Source organism: Colletotrichum gloeosporioides (genome assembly GCF_011800055.1).
Source record: "Colletotrichum gloeosporioides strain Lc1 chromosome Unknown consensus_6, whole genome shotgun sequence".
In the NCBI taxonomy this organism is placed as follows: domain Eukaryota; kingdom Fungi; phylum Ascomycota; class Sordariomycetes; order Glomerellales; family Glomerellaceae; genus Colletotrichum; species Colletotrichum gloeosporioides.
Window position 1 is genome coordinate 3110 of NW_025544651.1, and position 18615 is coordinate 21724.

At 53.7% G+C, this 18615-nt stretch overlaps 8 protein-coding genes across 8 annotated transcripts; 5 read left to right on the forward strand and 3 right to left on the reverse strand.

Annotated features, from left to right (window-relative positions):
- Positions 1–696: 696 nt before the first annotated feature.
- On the forward strand, positions 697–1057 carry GCG54_00014403 (uncharacterized protein; the record flags this gene model as incomplete). Its single annotated transcript, XM_045414238.1, has 2 exons — positions 697–811; positions 882–1057. Coding segments are annotated over 2 exons (291 nt in total), but the record flags the coding sequence as incomplete, so codon positions are not given.
- Positions 1058–3396: 2339 nt separating this feature from the next.
- GCG54_00014404 (uncharacterized protein) lies at positions 3397–5440 on the forward strand (the record flags this gene model as incomplete). Its single annotated transcript, XM_045414239.1, has 3 exons — positions 3397–3512; positions 3572–3751; positions 3838–5440. 3 exons carry the CDS (start codon positions 3397–3399, stop codon positions 5438–5440), a joined length of 1899 nt encoding a protein of 632 aa, XP_045270817.1.
- A 121-nt stretch (positions 5441–5561) lies between these two features.
- Positions 5562–6251, reverse strand: GCG54_00014405 (uncharacterized protein; the record flags this gene model as incomplete). Its single annotated transcript, XM_045414240.1, has 1 exon — positions 5562–6251. One exon carries the CDS (start codon positions 6249–6251, stop codon positions 5562–5564), a length of 690 nt encoding a protein of 229 aa, XP_045270818.1.
- Positions 6252–6724: 473 nt separating this feature from the next.
- GCG54_00014406 (uncharacterized protein) lies at positions 6725–7722 on the reverse strand (the record flags this gene model as incomplete). Its single annotated transcript, XM_045414241.1, has 2 exons — positions 6725–7187; positions 7238–7722. The coding sequence occupies 2 exons, from the start codon at positions 7720–7722 to the stop codon at positions 6725–6727; spliced, it is 948 nt and encodes a 315-aa protein (XP_045270819.1).
- Positions 7723–8585: 863 nt separating this feature from the next.
- On the reverse strand, positions 8586–9518 carry GCG54_00014407 (uncharacterized protein; the record flags this gene model as incomplete). The annotated part of the gene is made up of 1 exon (XM_045414242.1): positions 8586–9518. The coding sequence occupies one exon, from the start codon at positions 9516–9518 to the stop codon at positions 8586–8588; it is 933 nt and encodes a 310-aa protein (XP_045270820.1).
- A 1537-nt stretch (positions 9519–11055) lies between these two features.
- Positions 11056–11519, forward strand: GCG54_00014408 (uncharacterized protein; the record flags this gene model as incomplete). Its single annotated transcript, XM_045414243.1, has 2 exons — positions 11056–11168; positions 11237–11519. 2 exons carry the CDS (start codon positions 11056–11058, stop codon positions 11517–11519), a joined length of 396 nt encoding a protein of 131 aa, XP_045270821.1.
- A 2377-nt stretch (positions 11520–13896) lies between these two features.
- Positions 13897–16761, forward strand: GCG54_00014409 (uncharacterized protein; the record flags this gene model as incomplete). Its single annotated transcript, XM_045414244.1, has 3 exons — positions 13897–14087; positions 15079–15403; positions 15454–16761. The coding sequence occupies 3 exons, from the start codon at positions 13897–13899 to the stop codon at positions 16759–16761; spliced, it is 1824 nt and encodes a 607-aa protein (XP_045270822.1).
- A 1390-nt stretch (positions 16762–18151) lies between these two features.
- GCG54_00014410 (Mitochondrial import inner membrane translocase subunit tim17) lies at positions 18152–18316 on the forward strand (the record flags this gene model as incomplete). The annotated part of the gene is made up of 1 exon (XM_045414245.1): positions 18152–18316. One exon carries the CDS (start codon positions 18152–18154, stop codon positions 18314–18316), a length of 165 nt encoding a protein of 54 aa, XP_045270823.1.
- Positions 18317–18615: the final 299 nt, after the last annotated feature.

Here is an 18615-nt window from a genome sequence, read left to right on the forward strand (position 1 = left end):
TGAGTCGACTTTGAGGGACTGTTCTAACACTTGGGATTGTGAAGGCTATGGTCTACATCACCAATGGCTTGATGATTTATCCCTGGAGCTTACATTGGTATGGTGGGATCTACGAGGCGTAGGATTTGCGGCAGATACTAGTTCTTTTGTGTGGCAAGCTGCGTATGTATTTGCGCGAACTTGGTTATCAGGTCGCGCTAAACCAAATGAAGTTTCGCTCACCGTATACCGTATCTTGCGAGGAGTGTAGAACGCGCCATGCATCGTCTCAGTCATGGCCTTGGCACAACGGCACAATCATGCTGACAACACAACTGTGAACTGCTGTTGCATAACTTTTCTTAGAGTGTCCCCAAGTAACCATGTGCCTTCTGCTATGCTCAAAGATGCTTGCCAGTGCCGATACCAGCAAGACCGAGGTATTAGTTCCATGGGCCCCGCACTCTCAGTCATCCGACTCTTTTCTTCTTCGTAAGCATTGAATCAAACGCAGAGAATCAGGACACACGAAATTGTATCACCACGCACTAGTTCTCTTCCATTCAGCCGACATGAGCTCGGGGAGAAAACGGAATCTGCATCCAGTTTTTCTAGCAGTAACGGAGAAGTCATCAACGTCTTTCACCCGTAAGAGAAGTTGAAACAACGATTGCCTCGCTCTCAACCCAAATTGCTGACCCTCTCGCACGATCCAGGGGCCTGCAGCCGTACCATCCGCTGGCGCTTGCTGAAGGCTGGGATCCCGAGCTTGTCGACAAGGGTGTTCGCAAGGATGCAATCGAGCTTCTTCGAGCAGGCTATAACGTATATGGTACGCAGTCTTTTTTTGTGTCACCTTTCGACCTACCAGACCGTCTGACGCTGTAGGACCACAATTGTAGACATCGGAGCAGGGCCGGAGATTCAAATCGTGGTGATTGCCCCAAAGATGCGAGGAAAGGGCGTCCAGTGGCACATCACTGGTATGGGATTGGGAATAAGAGCATCAACCAATCCTGTCGTTATACATCGACTTGAAGGTAGAAAAATGGACCAATGTGTTTTGAGATGCTCGTAGTTTACGAACTTTGTTCTTCCAGACCCAGTCCAGCTTTTCCGCAGGGAAACACCAATAGGTCAACAGGTGTTCAACTCAGGTCCCTGATCCTGTTTGGAATCTGTGCAGTATCGAGTATGGCATGACGCTATCAACGACGGTCGCCAGGGCAAGCTTCTTGTAACTTCAAACCGCCGCATTGACAGTGCAGAGGAATATTCTGATCTTGTGCCATCTTAGAGATACAAGGAATTTTTCGACGGTCGCAAAGGACAGCCATTGATTTCAGTGCCTCGTCGTGATGGCTGGCTATAATAGCGGAGATTCTGTGCTTAGTACATTTTGTCGCTCCTCTCCCTACTGCTAGATATTGAGCCCGTAATAGTGAGTTATTGTAAAATGCTGGCGTGGGAAAATCTATGTCTTTAGAACAGGCAGTCAAAGGCCACATATTTCTCGAGATTCGTTCAATATCATCATGCAGAAACTGCTCACCGGGATATTACGTGAATAACTAAGACAGCGGGAGGCTTTATTGAGGTTCGATAGGGATTCTTGCTGCAATCCGTACGCATGACTAGGATTGTTCGACTAGATGGGTAGCAGAAATCCATACGCAAGCAGGTTGTACTCTACACCGCCATCTCTTCTTATAAACACAACAAAGCTGTACATAATATGATTTCGTGCACCAAGTGCCGGTTTCGAAATGTAGTCAACAGCTTTTTCTCGTGGAATCCTGTGACTCCTTCATGAGTCTTTCCATAGGACTCATTCCATGGCTGTTTCTAGCCACCTTGTGTACTATCTCGGACTCCAACGTGAGCCCCAATGACTCAAGATTACGTACGAGAGCCCGTCCATCCCTTATCTGATCTTCTTCGATACCAGCGATGTCCGGGGCAGTATTTTCATTATGCCGCTGAATCGTATTATGCGATAGCTCCGGCAATTGTCCCCACTTATGGTCGTTAGGAAGGGAGCTATTGCCATTGTGTCGTTGGATCGAGCCCCCCTGCGCGTCAAGGGTATCGGGCCTTCGGCTCGAGAAGGTCAGCACAGTCCGGAAAGGGAGGTTATTTGTAACGAAAGTTTGTGAACCCGTACCCGGAAGCGGCATGCAATGGTCTTGATGTGCCTTTGCGCGATGCCATATCGACCGTAGTGGAATGATCGCTGAGTAAATCGACAGGGAATCGGTCCAATACTACCGCAGTCTGAGATTCCAAGCAAAAAACAGTGGCCGGAGAAAGAATCGTTCTCGAACTCTTCAATGAGTGTAATTTTCCAAGGCGACCTATGACTAGGCTCACGTTGATCCTTATATACACGAGGGACTGGGTCAAGACCCAGCATGATGAAAGTCATAAACTTTGACCATCTATTGCTCCCGGCGGATAATGTGAATGATCTGTCCAGATATGCAAGAATATTTTCAGGCAGAGAAACTGCAGAAACACTGTCGGGGAGGGAAACATGCAGGGCTCTCATTAGCTCTTGATGATGCGAAGTCAATGCTGCGGGTGGTTTTCGGAACCACATGTGCAAGCTTGCAAAAAAGGCTCAGGCCCCATGTAGCCCGTCAACCCCGCCCCAGACAATGCGAACCGTGGAGCTAGTTGCTTTCCTAAGCCGGCAAGGCTTAAGGCACTGCATCGATCTCAGAGGATAGAAGGTCCAGAAGCCGGGTTGCAATGCTCGGGGGACGCCTTGGAATCGAAGCGGACAGCCCCTGGCGGGGTGGCCAGACCGCCCGATGATTTAACAACAAAATACCAAGCCCGGATGTGAAGACGAGATAATCTGCAATATGATAGCTCATATATATCTAATCGCGGAACACATTTAGCGACTGTCAGATAGACATGGGTCAAAGCCTGCGATGCCTGCTGGTTCTTGCACATGTGGAAACTGCAAATCACCTCTGAATGTGCAAAATGCAAATTTTCCCTGGTCTAGGCAGTGCCAGTAAATGGCCCCACTAGGGAGGCAATGGGATGCAAAGGGACATCCAATCAAGTGAAATTTGCACTTTGATGTCGTATTGTATTGCAGTGACGTTGGCCAACAAGACTTGCAGGAGCTGCATACCTAGTACCTTGCGTCTTTATCATTTATGATGGCGGCTCAGCTGCATATGCAGGTTGGAATTGGCCCCGTCTCGGCTTTGCCTGTCAGCAGCCTGAGGCGCTTGAACTTGGCTACCAAGTAGATAAAGCATCTAATCCAGGCTAAGCGACGCCTGTCGAACTTCAACCGCGGGTATTCAGATGGTGCTTGTGATGACTACACACCTATAACAACAACTTCGTTTTCGTGACTGGCTCCTCAGTTTTCGAGCCATTCCGCAGATGCTGAAGATGACCAAAGACTGGCGTAGTCTTCGAGCGGATGTCCATCAACTTTACTGCGAAGAGAATCGAAAACTCAAAGATGTGATGAGGATAATCGAGGCTCGTCATGACTTCAAAGCGTCGTAAGTTGCATCGAATGGTAGGTTTTAATATCTGCTCATTGCGTTGACCTTCTCTTTAGGGAGCGGTCATATCACAACCAGCTACGCAAATGGGGCTATATGAAGTACAAACTTCATGATGGTCAACGATCAAGTGACAAAGCTCGCTCCCCCTCACTGGCTCGTTCTTCTACCGCCACCGGAGACGAACCTCTAGGAGGTCTTCTTCCAGTCGTGTCGAGCTCAGCAATAGAAACGAGGTGAGCTGCATATATTCACTATGCTGCAGTCAATGAGATGGATGAAAAAGCTAACTGCAAACAAGAAGTTTCAACTCCACAATCAGTGCTCCAACAACGCTTTCTTCTCCAACAAACCTTGCGAGCCATTCATATTCTGATGGAAATACCGGCGTACCCGCCCCACCCAGCGATATTTCCTTTCCCGAAGTGGTTGCTCGAATTCGATCTCCAATGGTCGCTGATCCTCTCTCCAGTCCCTATCGTGCGGACGGAAAAACAGATCTCCATCTGGCTGTTCTCGCACAGGACAAGGTTGAGGTGGAAGAAGCCCTACGTAAATTACGTAAAGATTTCTCACTTGTCAACGTCAAAGATCATCTGGGCAACGGGGCACTTCACTATGCCACAGAGAAAGGCTCTGCGGAGATCGTCGCCCTCCTGCTTGACCATGGAGCTACGGTGAATGCTAAAGGAAAATTTGGGAAGACCCCGCTGCATCTAGCTGCATCCCATGATATTGCCCTTCTTCTCTTGGGGCATTGTGCGGATACAACAACGAAAGATGCCGATGGTAACACACCAGCTCATATCGCGGTACAATCTTCCACTCCGGAGAGGGGAGAGAACAATACTCTTCACGCCCTCATCGACCACGAACCTTGCACTCTCAATACCCCAAATCGGTCGGGGTTCACCCCTTTTCATTATATCTTACAGCAGCATAGACTTCCCCTCGACTTCTTTCTCTCCCGAGGAGCAAGTGCCACGATGCCGTTCCCAGACGGTCGAATGCCCCTTGAGGTGCTTTTGGCAAATTTAGGGAAGCTCAAGCATTGGGTGGCTTGCCGCGAGTGGACAAACATTATCTGCATCATGATCGAATCCGGGGCTAATCCAGACACCCTGGTTCCTATGGGAAAGTCGTTGACAGTGGAATATATTGAGATATTGCCCAGCATAGGGATTGACGACAGTTTTGACACTACCTTAGGCCGATGGCTATGCTACTCCGCTGAATTGATAGCCCCACCATCTACAGGTCTAAAACCAGGCGTCTCCCTCTTGCATATTTTGTCAGAGAACTGTGTAAGGGACACCGGATCCACACACCCATTCCACGATCTATTCCAGACAGTTCTCGAACGAGGAGGAGACCCGAACATCAGGGACGGGGATGGAAGAACGCCTTTGTTGATGTTACTGGTCGATAAAAAGAACAACAAGGATAAGGTCTTTTCTCACTTGCAACAATTGACCTCATACGGAGCGAATCCCTGGATATCGGACAAAAGCGGAAAGAACGCAATACAGGCAGCGGCAAGGTCCCCTGAGTACTCCGAAGCGTGTCTGTATTGCCTGTTGAGGAACTCATTGGAGGCACAGAAGGAAGTGCATCAGACTCTCCAGAGGCGCAGTGTCTTGCAGCACTGCGGATTACAGGAGTGGCTTTCAGCTGTTGACGCAGATGGGTGGTCCGAAGCCAAAAGACGGCTTCATGATCTTCATGCTCCAGAAACCTTGAAGATGTGCGCGTTCAAGGTCATCGCCGAGTGGTATTTGGAAAACTCTAAGAGTCAGTATGGAGAGCCCAAAGACAGGAAAGAGAGGCGACGCCGATACAACGCGTGGATTATCCGGGACTGCCACGAGGAGGGCATCAGGCTTGATACCAAGTACTACGACGATCTTGTAGAGCTCTGTCTTTGATACGAGCTCTCGGTATGGTTTAGTCATTTATCCTTCATTTTGTACTCAATTTCTCTAAGGAAGATGTACATTCATGGAAACAAAACGTCTGCGTCAGTAGCCACAGGTGAAATAGTCCAATTCAAACCGATAAGGATCCGCTTTCCTCCTGTTCTTTCGTCTTCTCCAGCTCTTCTCTAAGCCTCTTCAAAAACGGTGCAGCATCCCACCCCGGATCCAAAACAATCTCAAATTCATCCTCGAGAAGCTCACCCGTATCCATGTTTGAAACGTCCAAATTCATCCAGTCACTCTTCCACTGCGCCCCAGCCTCCCTTCCCCACACGATACCGCGCTCGAGTGCGAGATCCATGAGATCCTCCGCATATCCGGGCATCGACATCCACCGTTCAGCAGTCATCTCTATCCCGTTGTCTCCCGCCAACTTCGAGATCTGCTCGCTCGCCTTTTTCGAGGTGCAGAGCGCGTACCAGGCCCGGTCGACCAGGATGGTTCCTCCTTCGTCGACGCTCTTGCGGTCGGCGAAGAAGCCATAGAATTCCGACTCTGATCCTTCTGCCTGTTTGATCTTTTTGTAGTATTCGAGCAGATCTTTGTCGGGGATGCCGTCTGTATCAGACGTCCATGGGACCAGTCTGGGGTGGACCCAGGACCCTTCGTCTTGGCCTATCGTTCCGTCGATAGACTTCAGGTACTTCTGTTCCTCTTCTTCGGTGAGCTTTGTCATCATGTAGATTTTGACATGTTCGGGATCGATGTCATCGTCATTGGCGACATTGCTAAGCTGTGTATAGTTCCCTTCTGCCGACATGATGATGGTGGGGAAGGACTGTTGCTGGATGAAAAGTGATGCGTTATTCGGCGAGCTTGACTCGACTTGGTTCGACCGCGATGATGGAAGAATGGTTGAAATCAGAGACAGCAATAAGATGAGCATTGTCATGATCGTTTGTGAAAAAGCCGCCCTGTTTATATATGGCAGGTGACGAGGTAAGCGGCCCGCCGGGTGCCGAAGATGCGAGGATCCATTCGCGATAAGAGACGACCAGCGCTGACCACCCTTGGCATTTGCAGACCTAATCCTGAGGTCGAATCGATTTGCGCAGGATTGCTGCCTGGCCAGCGGCCGGCGAATCCTTCGCAGTGGAGATGCGGATCAACGGCAAAGCAGCGTAATTCAATAGGCAGGTGGCTCAAAAGATCTTTTTCAAAATACTAGCAAAAGGCCTTTGGGTATCTCATCATGTACATTATTCTTCATACCCCCAAAACATCCCACTGGTCTTAGAAGGGCATGGCAAGCGCAACACCAGCCAGCGCCGCGAAAGTCCACACCGTAGCCAAGATTCCAACACCACCTCCGGAGGTAGTCATCCTCACGCCGTGAGCTGCACTAGCCCCCGTCCCCGAAGGAGCCGCAGTGCCGCTCCCACTGCCGCTGGCACCCCCAGTCTCCCCGGCCTCGCCCTTGTTCACCAAGGTGACGGCCGGCTTGTACGCGACGGGGTACATGCTTTCAGTGATCCCAGAGGCCGTGTACGTTGCGGTGCGAGTGCTGTACGCAATGGGCCCCGAGACGGTGTACGATATCACACGACCCGTCACGACGGTGTTGTTGTAGGTTATGGCGGCTGTGACCTGGGTGTAGACATCGTTTGGGATGACCCTCCCGCAGGCTGTCTTTTCACCGTACACGGACTCCGGGACTGTTGAAAAACAGCCGCCATTGATGCCGACAGTGTAGTCTCTATTCCATCGATTAACAATGTGGCTGAACTAAAGATCCGAGAAACTTACTCGGGACAACATACGACCGCTGTCTCATTCTCGTCAAGAACCTCCATCAACACGTTCAGCGGTGGGTTGTAGCCAATCAGGCCGCCGTCGCGTAAGCCGCTCGTCACAACAGGCGGCACGAAGACGCCGGACGACGTAACGTTGCCGTCGCTGCCCCTGTGGGCTGAGCCCGCAGTCGTGTACGAGTCTGGGCATTGGCTGGCAGGAGAGAAGTACGCGATTGTCGCGCGGTCTGCATCCGCCTTGGTGCTGTCCGCGGAGTATGCGTCGTCGAGCACTTTGCCAGAGGGGAAGCACTCGCCGAGCACTGAGTAGTCACATTTCTGCTTGTAGTAAGCGGCGACACGGTCGTTCCCCCACGCGCCGCTAATTGCGAGATACAGGTCTGGTGATGCGGTCGCGCAGGAGGTCGGTGTTGTGAAGACCGTTGTTAGCGGGCCGACGTTGGTGATAGCGTATTGTGAGGTTGCAGTGGCGGTAGGCATTTTGGAGGGTTTGATGAGATTGATCAGATGCAGGTAAATCCGTCGACATGGGAGAGGGGGTTGACTCTTTCGACATCAGGAAGAAAACTCTCAGAAAGAGAGGGCGGTTCCTTTTAACAACGCAGGCAACATCGTGAGAAGCACCAGGGCGGTGCCATCCGCAAGGGGGAAGCAATTAAGCTTGCTTACCCCAGACCGCAGATCGACAACTCCAAGTGCTTAGCGCCGAGTGACAAACACAAGTCGGGCGTAGAGATTCCCTGTCGCTCGGCGTCATAATATTACTTTTTGGACTGGCAGCTCGCCGCGGGTAGCTTGATTGAGCTCCAGCAAATTGGCTTGGCGAGTTCAAATTGGCAAAATGGTTTTTAGCAACCATGAAACCGTGGGGCTGGAACAGTCGGTCTAGTGACAAAAGTCCCAATGACAGGTGAAGGATTTCAACCCGCGGAAGCCTTTGCAGCGAGGTCGCTTGTGCTATGTGCTGATGCGGCGCAGTCGGGCGGGAATGACATCAGAGTATTGGGCGCTGCATGGTCAAGAGTGGTCGAATTATCGTGACAAATGACTCCGCCCGCTCTGCCCTACAGTCTTGGCAAGGAGCTGTTGCTGGATAACTTCGCAGAAGCGGAGGGGGTAATTGTTATACTGAGGCTGTGTGATGGCAATCCGGCCGATCAATGGAAGGCAGACCGTGAGGCTTCGCGAACTTCACACTCAAGCAATGTGAGGCACCGCAAGAATCTCGTTCCAGATGCGCGAGAAACATTCAGTTTAATTAAGAGCTCATCCCAGTCTTCAACGGACTGAGTGGAATACAATCAACGCCAAGATAACTCCCAATCCACCATGTACTCATTGGCTCACATACCGTTTTTCTCATTCCTCCACCCACTGCTCTCCTTCAACCAAGTCTCAAAGTCCTGCAACCTGGGCTCTTCCTTTCTCAACATCTGGATATCCGCCCCGTAGCCTTCTCTCTTGAAGAACTCAAACATTCTCCCCACGTCGTTAATCGCCCACATCATGCCCCGCCCAAAGAACCCATACGTCTGCGGCATTTCGCTGCCAACAACCCTCTTAAAGACCTCCCGGGCCTTGGCGTAGGTGATGTCCTCGCCGGCCAGCGACAGCGCCCGGCGGTCCCACCTCTCCGGCTCCGCAATCGCACGCGCGGCAAACAGGCCGATGTCCCTCACAGAGACAAACTGCAGGGAGCGGTCGGCCGGGAGGGTGGACCACATTGACGCAAACACCTTGCCGAACATGCCCGGGTTGGTGTTGTCCAGGAACGCCGTAGGCCGGAGGATGGTCCACTGCAGCCTGCGCCCGCTCTTCTCGAGCTCGTCGGCGCGGTCGCGGAGGTGCACCTCGATCTCGTGCTTCTGGTAGAAGTGCGGGACGTCCGTGGGGTTGACCCAGGACTTATCCTCGCCGCCGCGGTCGACGGAGGTGAGCACGATCTGGGTCGCGCCGGCGTCGATGGAGGCGTCGACCCAGGCCTTGCCGACGACGTGCTCGTTGCCCGGGGTCGTGACGATGAAGGAGGTGTCGATGCGCGGGTGGGCGCGGAAGACGGGGATGGGCGACTTGAGGTCGCCTTCGACGGGGATGAGGGAGATGCCCTTGGGTTTGGCGGTCTCGGAGAGGGACTTGAGCTTGGCCGAGGCGGGGTTTCGAGTGAGTGCGAGGAGTTCGAGGGAAGGGCTGGCGCGCGGGAGGTTGAGGAGGCCGTCGATGACGGCGGAGCCTTGTTTGCCGGTCGCGCCGAGGATGAGGACTTTTCTTGTGGCCATTGTGCTGTCTTTGGATGTGAGATGATGTGAAATGGTATAGATCTCAACGACGGAAGGGATGTTATGAGTGAGAGGTCAAAAGAAGCTCGATAACTAGGTCCTGGGAGCTTGAGCCTTGTTGTAGGGATGAGCTTCCCGGGTGCCGATGTTTGATGTTTTGATGGCGTCATGACCTTGCGGCCGCACGACCACTTCCCCAACCCATGTCCGAGAGTGCATCTTGCACAGAAAGAAACTGATCTCTATCTCTCTGTAAACCCATTACACTAAGCTTCTACTCCTTTGAGAGATGGAACATCAGCAGTTATGTAATGTGAGCTGGTGAAATGACTCCACGTAGGTATGATTTGGTGCCCTAGGAGGATTATTGAGCGTTCGTAGCGACATTGAAGATATATGTGAATAAGAAGTTCAGCAAACCTCACGGCCCCAAACTAGTCCGATCGCAAGGGTGAAACACTGCAAGGCGTCGGATGTCTTTGCTAGTACGTATGCAACTCTGCTCAACCTTTTCACGCTGAACCGCCGACAAAGGTCTGGATATAGTGTTAATCTTGCTCCATAAGTTACTCTGGCAGGATCCGATTCCTGGGCCGGAGCGGAGCCCATCGCGGCGCCGCTGCCGCCGGCGAAATCTGTCCCGCATCGGAGCCGAAGCCGAGCGGCCAACGAGACGGAGCAGGACAAACTACAGCAGCACCGCAAACCAATCCAAAGCATTCCAATGAAATGAGGATTTCTTTGAGCGACCTGCTGGAAAGATCTGGGGACGGAACAATCCAGATAGACGCAGCGGCCCGGCTAGAATGACCAATCCAGTTGCACAATTGAACGGCAGCGTAGCATTTTCCATGATTTAGCAGTTAGTCTCGGTGGCCCGTCGCATTGGATCCTTTCGCGACTTCGACATTAAGAAAAACACCGAAGAACTTGTACGATAGGTCACCCGCCAGCACGAAGTTGGTCTTTTCATTTGTAAAGTCGCGTAATCCGAACCGATGCTCTCGGTGATCGAGAAAGACCATTCCTTCAAACACACCATCACCCGCGCGGTTGCCGTATTCGCCAACAGCGTATTTGTAAACATCCATCGCCATCCGAAGTCGTCCCGGCTCCGAAGCGCGACACCCAGTGCCTCATCGGGACCGGGCCCGGAACTACCGGAGATCCCCAAAGTCCGGCATTGAAGGGCCAACGAACGCGCTCGCGCCATGGGAAAGGCGACTCAGGCGGCCCTCGTCGGAGCGCGAACTCTGCGCCCGGGAAAAAAACAAAAAAAGAACAAGTGTCTGGTTTAGCGGCTTCTCCTGCGAGACATGTTTCTGCTCTGTCAAAGATCGGACGCCTTCTGCAGATGACGTTGGCGGGGGCCGTTTAAAGAGAGCATGCAGCCCCTCTGCCACCCAGATGCCGATGTTGAGGTTGGGCAGACTTTCCGCAACTCAATTGGTGCTTGGCATTTTAAGGCTGCAGAAGTGAAGGCGCTCAACTTACGTGAGAAACATACTTACATACACACACATACATTACCTGCAAGATGTTTGGCCGCGTCTTGCTTACCCTCGACGGCATCCTGCTGCTCTTCGGCGCGTATCTTGCAGATTGGAATGAGACGCACATCCACAACCCGCGATGGCCTCCGCACGCCAAGTAAGTCCATGTCTCGCTGCTGTTGGCGCCCTTCATCAGGTCGCCCAGCTACTAAATGCCGCTGGCAGATTCCACAACGCCCAGACGATGACGCTCTCCCTCATCCTCGGCCTCGCCACGCTCTTCTTCACATGGCGGCCCACCACATCGCCCGAAATGGCCAAGGAGTCGTTCCGCATCGCGGGGTTCCTCGGGTCCATCTACTGGGTGGCCGGGTGGGCGTCGCTGCTGTATCCGGGGACGGACGGCCTCGATCCCGAGTTCGGCGGGCCCGGCTTCCCGCAGAAGTACCCCTTCACGACGGCCCTGGGGCTCGCCGTGTCCGGGATGTATCTGGAGGGGGCGTTCTAGGCTTTTCCCCTTCTCTTTGTTCTAAAAATGGATTACGGGTTGCGACCGTGAAGGAAACAACGCGATATGAAAAGAGGGCTGCCAGTAGCGGAGAAATGAGGCAAAGATCCATGGTTTGTGGAGTTTGGCATGTTGCAGCGGGAACGGGAATCCCAATGTCGGGGATCAGGGGGACGATGGGCGGGAGATTTTCTTTAGGGTTTCTCCTTTAGATTGAGGGCGACGTGGACTGCGGGCTGAGCTTCTTTTTGTGGGAAGAGGGAGCAGATGCGTACATAGCTTCGAGCAGTGTTTATGTTTGCGCACGCATCATTGACTAAAACAAAACAATAAGCTGAGCCTTTTAATCTTCGACGCCCGCCGTGACAGTGTAACGGAGATAAAGTGAAGGGGGAAACCCTCTTGGATCTGCGGAGGCAGAGTGACGACGACACCGGAGGATTACACGCAAGTTCAACAGAAGCCACTAAATTGAGCCGGAAAGTGGGCGGATCACGGCAGCGGCGCATGACCGACGGCGTTCTCAATGGCCAAGACCCTTTCCTCCGGACGGAGCGACCGATTGGGAAGAAAACCTCGGAGGGAGGCAAGGCGAGAAAGAAAGCGGCAGGAAGGCGAAAGATTGGAAAGATGGACGGAAGGGTGAAAGCTGACGTGGAAAAGGGCTGGTTCTTGAAGCACTCACCACTGCGTCAATCTGTCTCGCCCAACGTTTGTTTCAAAAAGAACCGTTGTGGAACCCATCCAGACATCCTGTTGCACCAGACGAGAAGTTGCCTGGGTCGCTAAATGTCTTGGGCGCGCTTCTGCTTCTGAGGTGCGTTAGCGAATTTGCATGTTTCCCAACTACTCCGGTTTCTGCGTGAGCGAGTTTCCTGGTTGGGCGGCGCGGCGGCGGACAATTTTTCGTGCTTGGAAGAGTGAGAGAGGAGCCCAGAATGACGTGTGCTGAGACTCTTGGACGGGCAGGGGTCCAGGGGTTGGGTTGGAGGTGCTGGACAGGCACTGGCTGTTCTTGTTGCTGTGGGATCTGGAGGAAGAGGCGTTTGGTTCTTTGGTTGCTCGGCTCGGGTTCGCCCCATGGCTTTAGCCCCCGGCAAACGGCATAGGCACAGGGCGCGATGGCGCAACACTTGTTTGGTAGGGGGCAGCATGCTGCGGGAGAGTGGCATGTACGGTGACGGTGAGCTGGGACTGGCTTGGCTGGTGTTCCTGGGTTGGGCTTGGGTTGGTATCTATACCGTTTCTGGGAGGGGATTCATGGGAATGAGGACGGCACACGGCCTGTAAGGCGTCAAGCCCATTTCGCGATCCAGCCGCACAGAAGGGCAGGCTGGCTTTTTGGGGAGTTCACTCTGGAGATGGTGGTGGAAGCAGGTCTCGGCGGCGGCTATCCGGTTAGCTCGGGATGAGACGGTCGGTCGCTGATCTATTACTGCATACAAACAGTCCCAAGGAGCCAGCCAAGCTTGTCAAGACTCAAGGCTCCAGACTGGTGCAGAGTAAGAGTAGCCGTGTTCTTTGGGGAAGCACACGAGCGCCACAGACCGAAGCTCAATTTTAAACTGCGATTTTGGGTTTGGCGAAGAACCCTGGAGGTGCATCGGCAATATCTCGCGCTGCCATCCTCCTTTCTTTTCGTCGACACGGTCTTGACTCAACAGCGGAAGCACTCGCGTGACGTGTTACCGTACACCGGAGTGATGGGCAGTGGCAGTGAATGAACCCATCCCATCCATTTGGGCGGGAAATGGAGTCGCCGCGCAGCGGACGTGGGGAACCTTCGGGATGTGGACCTTGGCAAGTCATGACCCGTCGATGCGTATTTTGCAGCATGATGATGATGAGCCTGTTGCTTCTCTCTCCTCCTGTTGATGCAGACCTGGGAGGTTGCGCATTGTCCAAACGGCAATAATACGTGCTCTTCATTCCCGGCAATCGGCAGCCGTTCAAGCCCGGAAGCAGACTAGACTCCAGCCACGCCGACTTCTTTAGAAGGAAAAAAAGGGTATTCGCACGCGCTACTGTCCAGGACAAGCGCCTCTTCAGGGCCGGCGGAACGCCCAGGAAATGGTAACACGGATACAACGGAATCGAAACACAGCACACGCACACACAAGAGTACATCCATCCATACAGCAACAATGACAATGGAGACCTGAGATACTCAATGCTGAGTGTCTGCCGCCAACCCGCCAGCCTCTCTGACGGATGTACGTCGTGTTTCCGTCGTCTGCAAAACCCCCTGATTCTCATTCTCCTCTCAATCCGCCGTTGCATACGGTTCTCCCGCCCGGCTGCCCCCCGTCGCAGGGCCCTGGCACCTGGGAAAGCAAAGCCGCAGCCACACAGACGTTCACCCTCACCCCCCGTTCAGATGACGGTCCCCACTGAGCTTACGACGACTGCACATCAAAGCAAGGATGTCCAGCAACGTCCACCACCGCAGCAACTGGAGCTCGCTCCCCGGTTCATCCCAGGTTTAGGGATTGTCGACGTTCGGAGGCACAAGCCATCAGACGCCTGGCGAAAGCCTCTCCCGCCCTTCTCCCCGTCCAATCACTGTCTGTATGCGGCCGGGATGATGGTGAATGTCTCCTTGCGGCTTCGCCTCCAAATAGCAATGAGCGCTAAACGGGCTTTTGTATTATCTTCCCCGTAGCCGTAGCCGTAGCCTGCCGACAAGGAGACGGGTTGTATGTACACCACACCACGTACGTGTACCGTAGCTACTGCGCCCAGAACAAAAACGCTGCTGGGCCACATCCCGCTTCGTAAGAGGGACGGGGAAGTAAGAAGAAAAAGACTGGAGAAGGGAACCACACCATATGCCCCCCTCCCTCCCCTTCCCCTGGTCTGATGCGCGCCGAGTGAGGGTCTGAGGGCCCTTTTTGAAGTCACCATCTTCCCCGTCTTCGTCGGCTCTCTGCCATGTTCCGTTGCTGCCAATCCTTCTGAACAAAACCCTTATTCACTGCATACCCGCCCACAGTGACGATCACTTCTTGCAACTTTCTTCCTTCTTTTCTTTGTTTGTTCTCTTGTCTGCTGTTTTTTATTCTAGAAAGTTACCCCAGACCGAACAAAAAAGCTTCGAGATCATCCGGTCGCCAGCCCAAACATTCCCGCCTTTCCCGCCCGGCTCGTTTTTCTTGGCAGCAATTGACTTTTTGTTGTCTCTCGACTGCCGGCTTGGCACTGTACCACCATAAACGTTGTAACGTCAGCACACGACAGACTTCCCATTTGGGCAGCTGAGGTGTTACCGCGCGGTATAGAGCAATAGAGAGGAACACCGACGACTAAACATCGACGACTCAGCGAAGGCATCAAAGCAGATTGATTTATTGGGAAAAAGAAAGGGAAGGAACAATCGAAGAAAGAACATCCCCGGACAACGCCTTCTTTGGCCCGACCGTCGATACTCATCACGTCAAAAACCGACGAAAATCTCCATTTTGAGAGCCATATCGCCAACACTAAACCGACATATCGACACCGGAAAAATCATGTCGAAAGAACTCCCCCGCAACGAGCGGCGGTCCTCCTCCCCATCCAGCCTCGGCGGCGGAAGCCCGTTCGACTGTAACCTGAGCCTCAAGACGCTGCTTGGCTTCATCTCAACACGAGTGCTCCGCGGCGGACCGCGCTTCGTTATCCAAGTCATCCTCGCGCTCTTCGCCCTCATCGTGTTGGGTAGATTCTTCACATCATCATCATCAGACCTTATTAACGCACCGAAATGGTCGTGGTCACCTTTCGGCGGCAGTTCCGAGGATGCTAACCTGGCTGGCGGTGTAAGAGTCGTCACTTTTGGATCTCCCGATATTGCGACGCCTGTCAACGGCAAGGGCAAGGGATGGACCGAGATGTTCTGCGAGGAGGTAAGCTGTTTCAACATTCTGAAAAATCTCGTGTCACTAACATGGCCCAGCTCGGATGCTCCGCCCACCACTCCTTCGTCCCCAAGATCAGCCTCCCCGCCCAGGCTCTCACCGCCCACGAGCACTACAACGAGACCCTCCAGAAGGTCCTCCGCGAGCTCGAGCAGGAGAAGGCACCCGGCTACGACTACGACTTCATCCTCGAGCAGTTCCCCCTCGCCGGCGCCATCGCCGACCTCGCCGCCCAGGTCGACCAGTTCCTCGCCCAGCCCCAGGAGCGCTACCTCCCCAAGGAGACCATCTGGGTCTTCAGCTTCGGCACCTGGGACGTCTGGACGCTCGCCGCCCTGCCCCGCGACCTCGGCCAGGGCATCGTCGACCTCGCCGTGCGCGCCCTCTTCGCGCAGGTCGAGCGCGTGTACCAGGCATCCCTCGACACCAACTCGGTCGCCTTCTCCGATTTCTGGGCCTACCAGGGCGCCGAGCTCATCGACAAGTTGAACGCGATGGACGCGCAGGGTGGCGAGGTCGACGAGCGTGAGGTGGAGAACTTCAGGGTCGTGATTCCCGAGATCTTTGATGTTTCTCTGACCCCCGGATGGCACGCGCAGAGACAGAGCCCGCCAGGTCCGCACACCAAGGCCGAGCAGATGACCAACGCCGCGCACCTCACGTCCCGCTGGAACTCCGAGATCCGCGGCCGGCTGGACGAGTGGACGCGCACCGCCGACCCGCAGCCCAAGGAGGGCGAGGAGCGCGGCCAGTTCGGGTACGTTCCCGCCAGCCAGCGCCGCTCACCTAAGCTCCGACGCGGCGTGAAGGGCATGGAACCCCCCGCCGAGGGCGACGCGCTGCGCGTACCCTTCCCGCGCCGCGTGGGCGCGCAGGTGAACCACGCCGAGTTCGTCAGGGAAGCCATCGTCGAGCGTCAGATGCGACAGCACGGGCTGACGGACTCCGTCGGCCGCGGGAACAGGACCGAGCAGGACCGTGGTGTGTACTTTGCCGAGACGTGGACGCCGTGCATCTGGGCGAAGACGAGCGAGACGCCCGAGGTAGATGGCGGGTTCTCTGCCTGCGACACGCCGGGCGATTACCTGTTCCACTCGCCGTTCACGCTCAGCGAGCGCGCGATCCAGGAGGCTGCGAAAATTGCGGCGGCGGACGCGCGGGAGAAGCTTGCGTTCGTGGATGCTGTTGTGGAGAAGGAGAGGGAGCAGTTGCTGGGGGGTGGAGAGCAGGCGGCGAAGGTGAAGAGGAACGAGAAGAGGGGCGCGAGTACTTTCCAACGCATGGTGAAGCCGAATCACGCGTTGAGGATTGTGGAGTCGGCGTGCCCTACGTTGGATGTCTGCTAAGGAGGGGATTGGAGATTCTGTTGGATAAATGATGGTTTATTGGCATTTCACGGCATTGGCGTTTGGGATAGGAGGTTGGCACTCGCCATGGCATAACGCCCTCAACGAAAGGGCTGGACGGAGTTCAGGGTTTCCTTCTTTCAAAGACAGATACCGGGGATCATTATCCCGATGGTCATAGGCAATGGCACTTCTCAATGTTCAATCGTTGAAAATATGCGTCGCGATGATGTCGAGTGGTGTAGGGGAGAAGGGTGCTCTGTCCCCGATGTTACTTATATCGGTGAATGGTGGCACTCTGTCACTCCCCTTCCACAGATGTATAGGTTGCTGGGCGTCTGCGGTCTGGGGGTACTGAGGGCATGGGACTGACACTTCTTTGTGTGAATTTAGGACCATCGGTTCGAGCCTCCATATCGGATTCTCTTTATGCCACTTGGGCTGTTTTTATATTGTTCTTCCGATTCACCATTTTGTCTCGTGATCGCGGCCGGCACCAACCAGTGGCTCGGATCCGAAAGTTGGACCTACAGCGCGGGCCGTCCACGGAGTTTCCGTCCGATCTCTTCAGTATGCTCACGCAGTTGGAGAAAAGGTCAAGGAAGTTCCAATTTTTCGTTTTGTAGGTGTTCATTATTGAGCATAATCCTCTAGCCGTGAAATGAGTGTTATCCAACGAACAAGACCTTTTTCTCATAGCACGTCGTTGTTACTAATTGTATCCCAGAAGATCATCCGTGACCTGCTCTGGAACGGAAATACTTCACCAAAGTCGGCATATAACTCTGGTGTTTATTGGTTGCGTTGGAGATAATTATGAACTTCTCTACAGACATCTTCATCTCTACAAAACTAACGAGTAGGAATATTGGCTCAATCTCGTCAGGTTCACAGGGCTGGGGCCTTTGGCAGCCGCCTGTATTGAACCTTTGCGCACCGAAAGAAGCAGAGTAATCCGGAATTATTCTATCGACGTTCCTTCGTGAATATACGCACGAGCTGAGGAACAGTGATGCCGTAACGCATGGCGAATGAAATCAACGCCTGCGTCACTCAGACCAAGCTACCCAGAATCTACTTGGGGATTCCCACGACACCAAGCATCCGGCATCGTGATATCAAGGATCATTCTTTCGCACAACGTTCGACAGCGACGACACTCATCGCACGTATACAGAGACGCTATGAGTCTCGATCACACACACATATAATGCCCATGAGCCATTCTAAATGACTTCGGTAGAGCTTTCACCACGGGGGAGGGGCATTATCTACGATCATTTGCAGGGACTTTAGGGTCTGGGGTGGCATTTTCAGCACACAAGGTACGATTCCGCGATAGGGGATACGTCAAAAAGAAGATGCATGGAACGCCATCGGAGCAGGGTTCATGACTGGAGGCCCCCTGGCAATCCGTGGCGGCTATCACGCAGCCAAAACAGGCGCTTTGGGGTGCGCCCTCTTGCTTGCGGTGATCGAAGGCGTCAGAATCGGATTTCAAAGAATGATGGCGGGTAGTACGAAGTTGGAGGTTGGTTCGTCACCTATGCCATGATTCCTTTTGCTAATAATCGCTCAGGCACCTACGGCGCTGGGCCATCGATGAACGAGCTGGCAACGGCCTAAATCTGCTTTCACATCGTCTCGAGCTCTGACTCCCTGTACCATACCATTCAAGATACCCAATCTCTTCTCTTTCAAGATGATATCGCGCTCGCTGTGTCGCTTCCGGTGAAAAGTCTGACATGACGTGATCAGCTGGACAGATACTGAAAAGTCCGACAACGCCGACCTTTGCGTCGGAAGTGCTACACGCACCCCGACTCGATGTACTGATCAGGTGGTGCTGCGAAG